The sequence below is a fragment of the Heptranchias perlo genome, chromosome 25, assembly GCF_035084215.1.
Source record: "Heptranchias perlo isolate sHepPer1 chromosome 25, sHepPer1.hap1, whole genome shotgun sequence".
NCBI lineage: Eukaryota > Metazoa > Chordata > Chondrichthyes > Hexanchiformes > Hexanchidae > Heptranchias > Heptranchias perlo.
In genome coordinates, this window is record NC_090349.1 from 47,658,599 (window position 1) to 47,671,864 (window position 13,266).

The window sequence follows — 13,266 nt, forward strand, 5'->3', positions numbered from 1 at the left end:
CCTGCCTTTGGCCCATATCCCTTAATACCTTTGGTTGCCAAAAAGCTATCTATCTCAGATTTAAATTTAGCAATTGAGCTAGTATCAATTGCCGTTTGCGGAAGAGAATTCCAAACTTCTACCACCCTTTGTGTGTAGAAATGTTTTCTAATCTCACTCCTGAAAGGTCTGGCTCTAATTTTTAGACTGTGCCCCCTACTCCTAAAATCCCCAACCAGCGGAAATAATTTCTCTCTATCCACCCTATCTGTTCCCCTTAATATCATATAAACTTCGATCAGATCACCCCTTAACCTTCGAAACTCTAGAGAATACAATCCCAATTTGTGTAATCTCTCCTCGTAACTTAACCCTTGAAGTCCGGGTATCATTCTAGTAAACCTACGCTGCACTCCCTCCAAGGCCAATATGTCCTTCCGAAGGTGCGGTGCCCAGAACTGCTCACAGTACTCCAGGTGCGGTCTAACCAGGGTTTTGTATAGCTGCAGCATAACTTCTGCCCCCTTGTACTCTCGTCCTCTAGATATAAAGGCCAGCATTCCATTAGCCTTATTGATTATTTTCTGTCCATGACATTTTAATGATCTATGTGCACAGACCCCTGAGTCTCTTTGGACATCCACTGTTTCGAGCTTTTCACCATTTAGAAAGTACTCTGATCTATCCTTTTTAGGACCAAAGTGGATGACCTCACACTTGCCTACATTGAAATCCATTTGCCAGAATTTTGCCCTTTCACTTAATCTATTAATATCTCTGTAATTTGATGCTTCCATATACACTGCTTACAATGCTGCCTATCTTTGTGTCATCGGCAAACTTGGATATGTAGCTCTCTATCCCCTCATCTAAGTCGTTAACAAGTACAGTGAATATTTGAGGCCCCAACACAGATCCCTGTGGGACACCACTAGTCACATCCTGCCAATTTGAGTACCTGCCCATTATCCCTACTCTCTGTCTCCTGCCGCTCAGCCAATTTCCTAATTAGGTCAATAATTTGCCCTCAATCCCATGAGCTTCAACTTTAGCTAACAGTCTCTTATGAGGGACTTTATCGAATGCCTTCTGGAAATCCATATAAATAACATCCATTGACATTCCCCTGTCCACTACTTTAGTCACCTCTTCAAAAAATTCAATCAGGTTCGTCAGGCATGACCTACCCTTTACAAATCCACGCTGGCTCTCTCTGATCAGCTGAAAATTTTCAAGGTCTTCAGTCACTCTATCCTTAATTATAAACTCTAGTAATTACCCGACAACAGATGTGAGGCTAACTGGTCTATAATCCCCTGGTTTCCCTCTCTCTTCTTTCTTAAATAGCAGAGTGACATGTGCAATTTTCCAATCTAAAGGAACAGTTCCTGAATCGAGAGAACTTTGGAAGATTATACTTAGGGCATCTGCAATGTTCTCACCTACTTCCTTTAAAACCCTGGGATGGAAACCCAGCTGACCCCACCTGCTGCTAAAAAGAGGTAGTGAGGGGTGCCCGGGAGGGAGATTAGATTATTGAGATACATCGAGGGTCCTGTAAAGTACCATTTGCAAGACCCGGTTACCCAATTTCTGACCAAAAGAGGTGCACAGTTGGTTGTTTCAGAAAGAGAAAACAGGCAGAATAATATTCCCTCCAAAACAAACAGCATGAGTGATCACATTCTCGAGAGAGCGTGGGCTGGTAATTGCAGGGATAATATTCATATTTGTACACAATTGAGTCGATGTGAGCAAGCTGCCAGTGTTAGGGAAGGTAATTATTGCATTATTACTCTGGGATGTGAGTGCTAATTATTTTGCTCTGACTGATAAACCCTCGTCACCTCTCATTGCTTCATTCGATCTCACGTCAAGGACTCCTGGGTCCTGAACACGTAGCATTACTGTGTATTCTGCACAAACAGTATCTGAGTAAGTGATATTCTAATGATACGGAGTCAGCTCTGCCCACCTCGGCTCAGATATCCAAATGTCACCCTTTAGTTCAACGTCATAGGCTGTGCTGTCGGCTATTATTGTTCCTGCCACATCTTTCAATAGAAGGTTTGAAAATGTCTCACTCGATTGTGTCCTTGTTTCATCCCCCAAAACGACACAGAGGACAAACCCAAACATATCCAAACGGGGGGAAGCTGCACTGCTGATCACACTGGGAAAATGCTGCTGCTTTTTGCTGATTTCTTTATCCTGACATTTACCACAGTTTGTTTTTTTCATTGACGTCACCTTGAAGTATTTTGACCTTTACTTCTACTGCATCAAAACTAATTATTTGTTTTTCTTTAAACCACACAGACTGTGAATACCAATACACTCAACATTTCCTCATCCTTTCACTGCATAAACTCACGTAAATATATTGGGCCCACAATCTGTGCAGCTTTTATTAAACACACTGCAACTTGTGAAATCAGTTATGCATCATTTCCTGGCAATAGCCCAACAGGAAATTAATCTTAAGTATTTATTGCCAGAGAACATGAATTATGCTCCTAAATTTAGTGAAAGACAGCAGCAGACTTCAGGCATTAACAGTTACTCTGGCTTAACATCTGGGTAACAGTCACAGGGCAAATCCACCACCGCAAGCATCACCAATTTTACATGTCTTGATGTCACTGTATGTTTGGGAGCTGTTTTATTTAAAGGAAACACTAAACACAAATTACTTAACTCACCGACACAATCCCCAACATCCTCTTCCTGACGCTAAGCCCCTTTTATTGTTACTAAAAATAATCAATCTAGGCGGCAAGACTGGTTTCATCCAGCCTGTTGCCCCTCGGTTAAGCTCATTGGGAATCATCGTTAGGTTTGGAGAATTTGGCTGCACTGGGCTCTCAGTGGTCCAGCATGTGCCCTGCTCAGATCCACAGCTCCCCTCTTGCTAAATGTGCTTCCCAGACTGGTTCTAAAGGCTCCTCATTACTTTCTACACTTGCCAGCTCCGCTCTGCAGAACACGATAGACCAGAGGCAGAGATTACACCCTGGCGCACATTCACTGCTTTACTAATGAAGAAGAAAGAACTTGCATTTAAAAAGCACCTGATCACAACTTTCAGAAGCTTGCCGAAGTGCTTCATTCACAATGAATTACTTTTGATGCAAACAAACATACCTACGATATTGAACACAGCAAGATCCCACAATCAGATGAATGACCACTTAACCTATTTTGGATGGTGTTGGTTGAGGTAGGAAAATGTTGTCCACAAAAAGCAGGACAAATCCAATCCGGCCAATTACCGCCCCATCAGTCCACTCTCAATCATCAGCAAAGTGATGGAAGGTGTCATCGACAGTGCTATCAAGCGGCACTTACTCACCAATAACCTGCTCACCGATGCTCAGTTTGGGTTCCGCCAGGACCACTCGGCTCCAGACCTCATTACAGCCTTGGTCCAAAGATGGACAAAAGAGCTGAATTCCAGAGGTGAGGTGAGAGTGACTGACCTTGACATCAAGGCAGCATTTGACCGAGTGTGGCACCAAGGAGCCCGAGTAAAATTGAAGTCATTGGGAATCGGGGAAAACTCTCCAGTGGCTGGAGTCATACCTAGCACAAAGGAAGATGGTAGTGGTTGGTGGAGGCCAATCATCTCATCCCCAGGACATTGCTGCAGGAGTTCCTCAGGGCAGTGTCCGAGGCCCAACCATCTTCAGCTGCTTCATCAATGACCTTCCTTCCATCATAAGGTCAGAAATGGGGATGTTCGCTGATGACTGCACAGTGTTCAGTTCCATTCGCAACCCCCCAGATAATGAAGCAGTCCGTGCCCACATGCAGCAAGACCTGGACAACATCCAGGCTTGGGCTGATGAGTGGCAAGTAACATTCGCGCCAGACAAGTGCCAGGCAATGACCATCTCCAAAAAGAGAGAGTCTAACCACCTCCCCTTGATATTCAACGGCATTACCATCACCGAATACCCCAACATCAACATCCTGGGGGGTCACCATTGACTAGAAACGTAACTGGACCAGCCATATAAATTCTGTGGCTGCAAGAGCAGGTCAGAGGCTGGGTATTCTGTGGCGAGTGACTCCTCTCCTGACTCCCCAAAGCCTTTCCACCATTTACAAGGCACAAGTCAGGAGTGTGATGGAATACTCTCCACTTGCCTGGATGAGTGCAGCTCCAAAAACACTCAAAAAGCTTGACACCACCTAGGACAAAGCAGCCCGCTTGATTGGCACCCCATCCACCACCCTAAACATTCACTCCCTTCACCACCAGCACACAGGATGCACTGCAGCAACTCGCCAAGGCTTCTTCGACAGCACCTTCCAAACCCGCGACCTCTACCACCTAGAAGGACAAGGGCAGCAGGTACATGGGAACAACACCACCTGCACGTTCCCCTCCAAGTCACACACCATCCCGACTTGGAAATATATCGCCGTTCCTTCATCGTCGCTGGGTCAAAATCCTGGAACTCCCTTCCTAACAGCACTGTGGGAGAACCTTCACCACACGGACTGCAGCGGTTCAAGAAGGCGGCTCACCACCACCTTCTCAAGGGCAATTAGGGATGGGCAATAAATGCCGGCCCCACCAGCGACGCCCACATCCCATGAACGAATAAAAAAAAATCGGCCACAACACCGGGAGAACTCTCTGCTCTCCTTTGCTTGGTGCTATGAGGTGCCCCTCCAACAGTGCAGCACTCCCTTAGCACTGCCCCTCCTACAGTGCAGCGCTCCCTCACTACTGACCCTCTGACAGTTCAGCACTCCCTCAGTACTGACCCTCCAACAGTGCAGCGCTCCCTCAGTACTGACCCTCCAACAGTGCAGCACTCCCTCAGCACTGCCCCTCCTACAGTGCAGCGCTCCCTCACTACTGACCCTCCGACAGTTCAGCACTCCCTCAGTACTGACCCTCCGACAGTGCAGCACTCCCTCAGTACTGACCCTCCGACAGTGCAGTGCTCCCTCAGCACTGCCCCTCCTACAGTGCAGCGCTCCCTCAGTACTGACCCTCCGACAGTGCAGCGCTCCCTCAGTACTGACCCTCCGACAGTGCAGCGCTCCCTCAGTACTGACCCTCATCAGTAACCGATGCAAAGGGTCAATCACTAACCAAATCAAAGGGTCAATCACTAACCAAATCAAAGGGTCAATCACTAACCAAGGCAAAGGGTCAATCACTAACCAAATCAAAGGGTCAATCACTAACCAAATCAAAGGGTCAATCACTAACCAAATCAAAGGGTCAATCACTAACCGATGCAAAGGGTCAATCACTAACCAAATCAAAGGGTCAATCACTAACCAAATCAAAGGGTCAATCACTAACCAAATCAAAGGGTCAATCACTAACCAAATCAAAGGGTCAATCACTAACCGATGCAAAGGGTCAATCACTAACCAAATCAACAGATCAATGGAACTGAAACCGTCGTAGCTAACACCTGTGCATCTGAGCACTATGTTCCCGCAACACATCATAGGTCAATTTATGTTGGATACAAGCTATATGGAACATGATAACACCAAATCTTGTTAACAAGTCGACTAGTCAATAACAACTAGATAAGACTCCAATCCATAGATGTCAGGCACATTAGTGGTAAAACGTAATCTGAAATAACTATTACTACCTTCGTTTACAGAATCACAGAAATGACAGCACAGGACAAGGCCATTTGGCCCATTGCTGCTGCCAGCCGTTTGGGTTTCTCTGTTGAATATTTTCTCGGGCCCAGCATCAGCAGCCACTCTCGTAAATGGACCCCACGTTCCCTACAACGAGGAGTGCGCCCTTTTCTGATCAATATCAATGTAAAAGATAGGCAGACCCAAGGATTGAAGAGAGAACCTTTATCCTGTACACCAGCTACTGGAATTGCTCATGTGTTGCGATGTGAATTCTCCTCTGTTCAATGCAGACTGAATATGCACTTTATGAGGCTGCGACTCGTGCTCTAAATGAACAGGTGGTTTTATTTAAATAAAACTAGTAAATGAAGATGACATTATGACAGTGAGCCATCGAATTCACTACACTCTTCAATATATAAAAAATGAAAGATGTCACTCACTTTCTCTCAGGCTTTAAAGCAGAATCTCAGTTTCCGTGGTAAAACCTGATGTCGTTTCAAACTAGCTACGCCGGCAAAACCGTAAAACACGGAACCCTCCTGCTGCAAAACTGGAAATGGAATTCCTGGTAAAACAGGCTTCCCACAAAAAACCTATTTGAAGTTATACTGAAACAGAAGGCTGCATTTCCTTGATCAGTATTAAACGTATAGCTAATCTTTGATGATGCATACACTGGTTGCTATGTAATGTGAAATCTGTGGCTATATATCACAAGTAGCACCTTAGACTCCCCACTGCGGGACAGCATCTCTGCTGGTTCCTCAACTTATTCAACTTCCCTGCAGTTTCCCTCCATCCATTTACATTCTTCCTTCGCAAATACTAATTATTTTAAATAGCCTCTGTCTCAAAAGGATGTTATCTTCTAATAATCCTGCGGGTAAAGACTTCTTCGAACTTCCCCTTTGTTTTTCTGGTAATAATCTCAGTCTGCCCCGTTCACTGTCCAAACAATTGATCACTATTTATCCTTCAAAACCTTTTGTCATTTTGAAAAGTTGCTTTAGATTTCCCCCTCTTTTAGACTTCTCTGTTCAAATGAAAAAAGCCTCTTAATTTTTCAAACTTTCTTCATAAATATAACTGCTCATTCCTGGTCATTTCTGCGTAATTTGAGAGAGAGAAAGAAAGAAAAAGAGAGAGAGAGAGAGAAAGAAAACAAGATTGCCTTTATATCGAAGTTAATGCCATGTTTAGGACAGCCGAGAGCACTTTACAATCAATGGATTACTTTTGAACTGCAGTCACCGGTGTTACAGTGCTCAGCAAGGTCACACAGCCCATGAATGAATGAAATGACCAGATCTGTTTTGGGTGATGTTGGTTGAGGGAGGAACATTGGCCAGGACACGGGGAGAGTTCCCTGCACTTCTTCAAATAGTGCCATGGGATCTTTTACACCCAAAGGGGGAAAGAAGGGCTTTAGTTCAACATCTCATTTGAAAGACAACGATGTTCTCCCTCAGTGCTGCACTGAAATGTTAGCACAGATTATGTGCTCAAGTCCATAGTAGGACTTGAACCCAGAACCTTCTGTGCTGCCCACTGAGCCACCTTGACACTTGCGCGCTGGTGAATCTTGTCCCTGCACTTTCCCTGCCTCTAATGTCCTTCCTATACTGCGGTGCCAGCATTCAAAGAAAACCCAAAGATGTTTTATAAATACATTAAGAGCAAGAGGATAACTAAGGAAAGAGTCGGGCCTATTAGAGACCAAAAAGGTAAACTATGTGTGGAGGTGGAAGATGTGGGTGTGGTTCTTAATGAATAATTTGCATCTGTCTTCACAAAGGAGAGGGATGATACAGAGATTGAAGTTAAGGAGGAGAAGTGTGAAATATTGGATGGGATAAACATAGTGAGAGAGGAAGTATTAAGGGGATTAGCATCTTTGAAAGTAGATAAATCAGCAGGGATGGATGAAATCATCCCAGGCTGTTAAAAGAAGCCAGAGAGGAAATAGTGGAGGCTTTAACAATCATTTTCCAAACTTCACTGGATACAGGCGTGGTGCCGGAGGATTGGAGGACTGCTAACGTTGTACCGTTGTTTAAAAAGGGAGTGAAGGATAGACAAGTAATTACAGGCCAGTCAATCTAACCTCGGTGGTGGGCAAATTATTGGAATCAATTCTGAGGGGCAGGATAAACTGCCACTTAGAAAGGCACGGACTAATCAAGGACAGTCAGCATGGATTTGTTAAGGGGAGGTCGTGTCTGACTAACTTGATTGAATTTTTCAAGAGGGGATAAGGAGGGTCGATGAGGGTAGTGCGTTTGATGTAGTCTACATGGATTTTAGCAAGGCTTTTGACAAGTTCCCACATGGCAGATTGGTCAAAAAAGTAAAAGCCCATGGGATCCAAGGGAAAGTGGCAAATTGGATCCAAAATTGGCTCAGTGGCAGGAAGCAAAGGGTAATGGTCGATGGGTGTTTTTATGACTGGAAGGCTGTTTCCAGTGGGGTTCCGCAGGGCTCGGTACTAGGTCATTTGCTTTTTGTGATATATATTAATGATTTGGACTTAAACATAGGGGGGGCATGATTAAGAAATTTGCGGATGACACAAAGATAGGCCGTGTGGTTGATAGTGAGGAGGAAAGCTGTAGACTGCAGGAAGATGTCAATGGACTGGTCAGGTGGGCAGAAAAGTGGCAAATGGAGTTCAGTCTGGAGAAGTGTGAGGTAATGCATTTGGGGAGGGCAAACAAGGCAAGGGAATACACAATAAATGGGAGGACACTGAGAGGTGTAGAGGAAGTGAGGGACCTTGGAGTGCATGTCCACAGATCCCTGAAGGTAGCAGGACAGGTAGATAAGGTGGTTAAAAAGGCATACGGGATACTTTCCTTTATTAGCCGAGGCATAGAATATAAAAGCAGGGGTGTTATGCTGGAACTGTATAAAACACTAGTTGGGCCACAGCTTGAGTACTGTGTATAGTTCTGGTCACCACATTACAGGAAGGATGTAATTGCACGAGAGAGGGTGCAGAGGAGATTTACGAGGATGTTGCCAGGACTGGAGTATTTTAGCTATGAGGAAAGATTGGATAGGCTGGGGTTGTTTTCATTGGAACAGAGAAGGCTGAGGGGTGATGTGATTGAGGTGTATAAAATTATGAGGGGCCTGGATAGAGTGGATAGGGAGGACCTATTTCCCTTAGCGGAGGGGTCAATAACCAGGGGGCATAGATTTAAAGTGATTGGTAGAAGGATTAGAGGGGAGTTGAGGGAATTTTTTTTCACCCAGAGGGTGGTGGGGGTCTGGAACTCACTGCCTGAGAGGGTGGGAGAGGCAGAAACCCTCAACTCATTTAAAAAATACCTGGATGTGCACCTGAAGAGCCGTGACCTGCAGAGCTACGGACCAAATGCAGGAAAGTGGGATTAGGCTGGGGGCTCGTTTCTCAGCCAGCACAGACACGATGGGCCGAATGGCCTCCTTCTGTGCCGTAAATTTTCTCTGATTCTATGATTCTAACTGCACACAATACTGAACTGCCCAGTGTCTTGTACAGCTTCACTTTTATATCCAGCGTCTCAATGTATCATATATCATAATATATTTGTACAATACACAGATATTGTGTTTCATCTGTTCATTTCCCTGGAAATTTAACTCTAATTCAGTTAAAAGGTTTTTGAGGGTTTCCAAACTGGTTATCTATCAATAAACCAACATAACCATGTGTTAATTGCAGGATATTTTAATTATCTCTCTAAACTGCTGTTACCTTTGTCAGATTAACTTTTTTTGTAATTTTGCACATTAATGTTACTCAGTAACAGCAGTGACCATCACAGGACATTGTTCCCAGTAACTCACACCCTCTTTCCTCGTGTACAGCAACAATTTGCATTTATACAGCGCCTTGAACACAGTAAACCGTAAAACCAGGAGCGTAATCAGACAGAAAAAAGGGCCATAAGGGCAGACATTAGGACAGGTGAACAAAAGCATGGATGAGGGTTTCAGTGGCAGATGGTAATGTAGTCCAATTATAATGTAATGTAGGCCAACACGTAATGAAGGACAATTTCCATGAACAAAAAAAATGAATTCACACCTTCTATAGAGTTTGTAAAACAACAAGTAACCCAGAGCTGAACTGCAGAAGTCTTCAATCACAGCTACTTTAGATTTTATTTAGTGCTCCCCTGCTGGTTTTAGATTTGCTGGAACCTTTGTGGGGATATCGGGCAAAATCAAACTTAGCACTTCACACAATCCCTCAAACCCCAACTCAGTCCCTCAAACCCCAACTCAGTCCCTCACACAATCCCTCAAACCCCAACTCAGTCCCTCAAACCCCAACTCAGTCCCTCAAACCCCAACTCAGTCCCTCACACAATCCCTCAAACCCCAACTCAGTCCCTCAAACCCCAACTCAGTCCCTCAAACCCCAACTCAGTCCCTCACACAAACCCTCAAATCCAACTCAGTCTCTCAAACCCAACTCAGTCCCTCATACACGTATAGAATTCACTCCAACTACCCAGAATTCTATGTATACTCAAACATTTGGCACCAGGTAATGCTATTTTGTAAATGTTAAGATTAAATCTGTTTTACAAAACTGTGTGGAGGTTTTTAAATTGAGCTGTGAGAACCATATTCAATTTTCTTACTGTGCAATAATCTTGGATTCTGCTATATAACTCTTCCATTTTACATGATGAATTCTCTTTATAGCAATTGGAACCAGCTGGATGCAGCTACAAAATCATGTGATACTTGTCTTCCAGGTACAAATTCCATGACACAGCATGCACACAATCTCATCGGATGTCTAAGTGTCGTACAAGATCAAATATAACACAGCAAAATTCAACCTCATTTGTTCCAAAAATAAAAAACACCTGCCAACAATTCAGTGAGATTATTTATGCCTCTTGATATGTTGGTAAATGGTAGAATTGTAGATGTTCTGAATGGCAATGTGAAGATTTAAGACCACAGACGTTCTCCATCAGTAAAATGACTGAAACATTTGTCATCATCTGTGATTGCTGCAGAAAGGCCAGTGTTAATGGACGGAGTTTCCTTTACCTTTAGCAGCTCCTCCGCTCCTGCAAGGTGTCCGTGGGCTAACAGTGGCGAGTGTCGAAGCAACGACTCATGCAGTAACTCCAGCCGTGGCCGCTTGGTGTCTGCATACTGTGGCTCAGCCTGGCCACTTGCATCCAGTAAGTAAGCATGTGGGTCGTATCTACTGCACTGATCAGAGCTCCTGCAGGACAAGAGGAAAATGGAATCTAAAATGTCACCAAGGAAATAACAAAGATATAAAAACATCATCGACCCATCCTTTGGTGCAGTCCAATCCATAGCATCAGATATCGTCCAGTTAAGTCCAGAAATGCAAGAACATCAGAAAAATCAGAGATCAGGACTGGCACATCAAAGGTTAACTCACTCATATATTAACTCTTACATCAAGATATCTCAATGTATTTTATGAATAATCGCATTTTTGTCTTTGCTTTTTTCAAGCAAGAAATTTACCAGCACATTCTACAGCAAAAGATATTTTGTAATTACTCCCATTAAATCATTTTTACTCTAAACTGTTTGGACATCTCGATGCTGTCATTGCAGCTTTCGAAGCTGTTACAAATGGGAAAAATCCCCATTAGTGAACTTCCAATGCAGTGATTCAGTTAACAGAGTAGGGATTAAGGAGCTGTGTGAGGTGCTGAGTCTGCATGGATTGGGACTGATGGGGAGAGTCCGTGATACACTAATCAGGCACGGACTCTGGATGGATTGGGACTGATGGGGAGAGTCCATGATACAATAATCAGGCACGGACTCTGCATGGATTGGGACTGATGGGGAGAGTCCGTGATACAATGATCAGGCACGGACTCTGGATAGATTGGGACTGATGGGGAGAGTCCGTGATACAATAATCAGGCACGGACTCTGGATGGATTGGGACTGATGGGGAGAGTCCGTGATACAATAATCAGGCACGGACTCTGGGTGGATTGGGACTGATGGGGAGAGTCCGTGATACAATAATCAGGCACGGACTCTGGATGGAGTCGGACTGATGAGGAGAGTCCGTGATACAATAATCAGGCACGGACTCTGCATGGATTGGGACTGATGGGGAGAGTCCGTGATACAATAATCAGGCACGGACTCTGGATGGATTGGGACTGATGGGGAGAGTCCGTGATACAATAATCAGGCACGGAGTGGGATTGATGGTCTGAAAAGCTTTTTTTCACTGTTTTCTTCTTAAAATAAAAATGCCTCAGTAGGGAGCAGGTTTTGTAATCCAATCCTAGTCTTGTTCCCGCTCACAAGAAATTTTCTCACAATGACACTGGGAGAAAATAATTGCAAATTTTTGTACATAGAAATTCAACCGAAATATGATACATATTAAAGTACATCGGCTGATTAGAACATCTGGCACAATCTGGCCTGATTATTGTATCATGGACTCTCCATCAGTCCCACCCCAACCAGACTCAGCACCTCACACAGCTCCTGAAACTTTATGCAGATACAAAGCAAACATATAAGAAAAGGCAAGTTTCTGTGCGACAAATATACCAACTGCAGGACACAGAGCTCCAGGCTGCAAGCACAGCTAGAATAAAATACCACTTGGTAAGTGAGTTTGACAAAGAATCACAGTATCATAGAAAATTCATGGCACAGGAGGAGGTCACTCGGCCCATGGTGTCGGCACCAGCCGATAGTGAGCCACCCGGCCAAATCCCACTTTCCAGCACTTGGTCCGTAGCCTTGTAGCAGAATTATTATCTAAAATCTTATCAGAGCAGATATGTCACTGTCTACAGGCAGGAAACACTTAGAGCAGCTGTTAGGATTGATTAAAAGGGAACAACCAGGGAAGTCATACAGAAAGTGCACCTGTCAATCCAGGACACAAACATCAGGATATCAGCAAGATGTGTTTTTAACATGGAGATAAGAATTGCAGCTGCCACAAAAGACCCAGGAAGCTTGTTCTAATCAATAAACCGGCCAGTGATCTCAATATTCTGTACATTTCACTGAACTGGTCTCCAACAATTTTTAAGTTTTTGAAATATAACTAGAATATTTCATGCACTTTTTCCAATTGCTTTCATTGAAGTTAGTCTCTCAGAGTTTACAATCAGACAACCTTCATGATAAAAGTACATTGCATTTTCAATGAAGCAAAGTAAATGCATCCACATCATTTTTTTTAAACACTACTTAAATCTCTCTTAGTTCAAGATTAAAAATAGTCGCTCATTACACATTCCAGCTTGTCTGAATATTTTTATGGCATTAATTGCAGGAGTCCCTTACCATGCCTGCTTGGCTTGTCCCACCCACATCTCCCAACTTAACAATTCACTAATCAACCCATTCCACCCTCAAACCACACACAACTTGGCCCAGATGCAGTGGGGGGGTCGAGGGAAAACCGTTTGGCTCTGCAGGACTGCAGAGCTTTGATCTGATCCGTTGGTTATGGAATCGCTTAGCTCTGTCTATAGCATGTTGCTTCCACTGTTTAGCATGCATGTAGTCCTGAGTTGTAGCTTCACCAGGTTGGCACCTCATTTTTAGGTACACCTGATGCTGCTCTTCTACACTCCTCATTGAACCAGGGTTGATCCCCTGGCTTGTTGGTAATGG

General features: G+C 44.1%; 1 protein-coding gene across 1 annotated transcript in view; it reads right to left on the minus strand.

Moving 5' to 3' along the window:
* Positions 1-13,266, minus strand: part of ncor2 (nuclear receptor corepressor 2) — a 261,584-nt gene that overhangs the window by 191,256 nt on the left and 57,062 nt on the right. Inside the window, exon 4 of the mRNA XM_068006268.1 lies at positions 10,666-10,846. Within this exon, the coding sequence (XP_067862369.1) occupies positions 10,666-10,846 (181 nt within the window). The remainder of the gene's footprint in view (positions 1-10,665; positions 10,847-13,266) is intronic.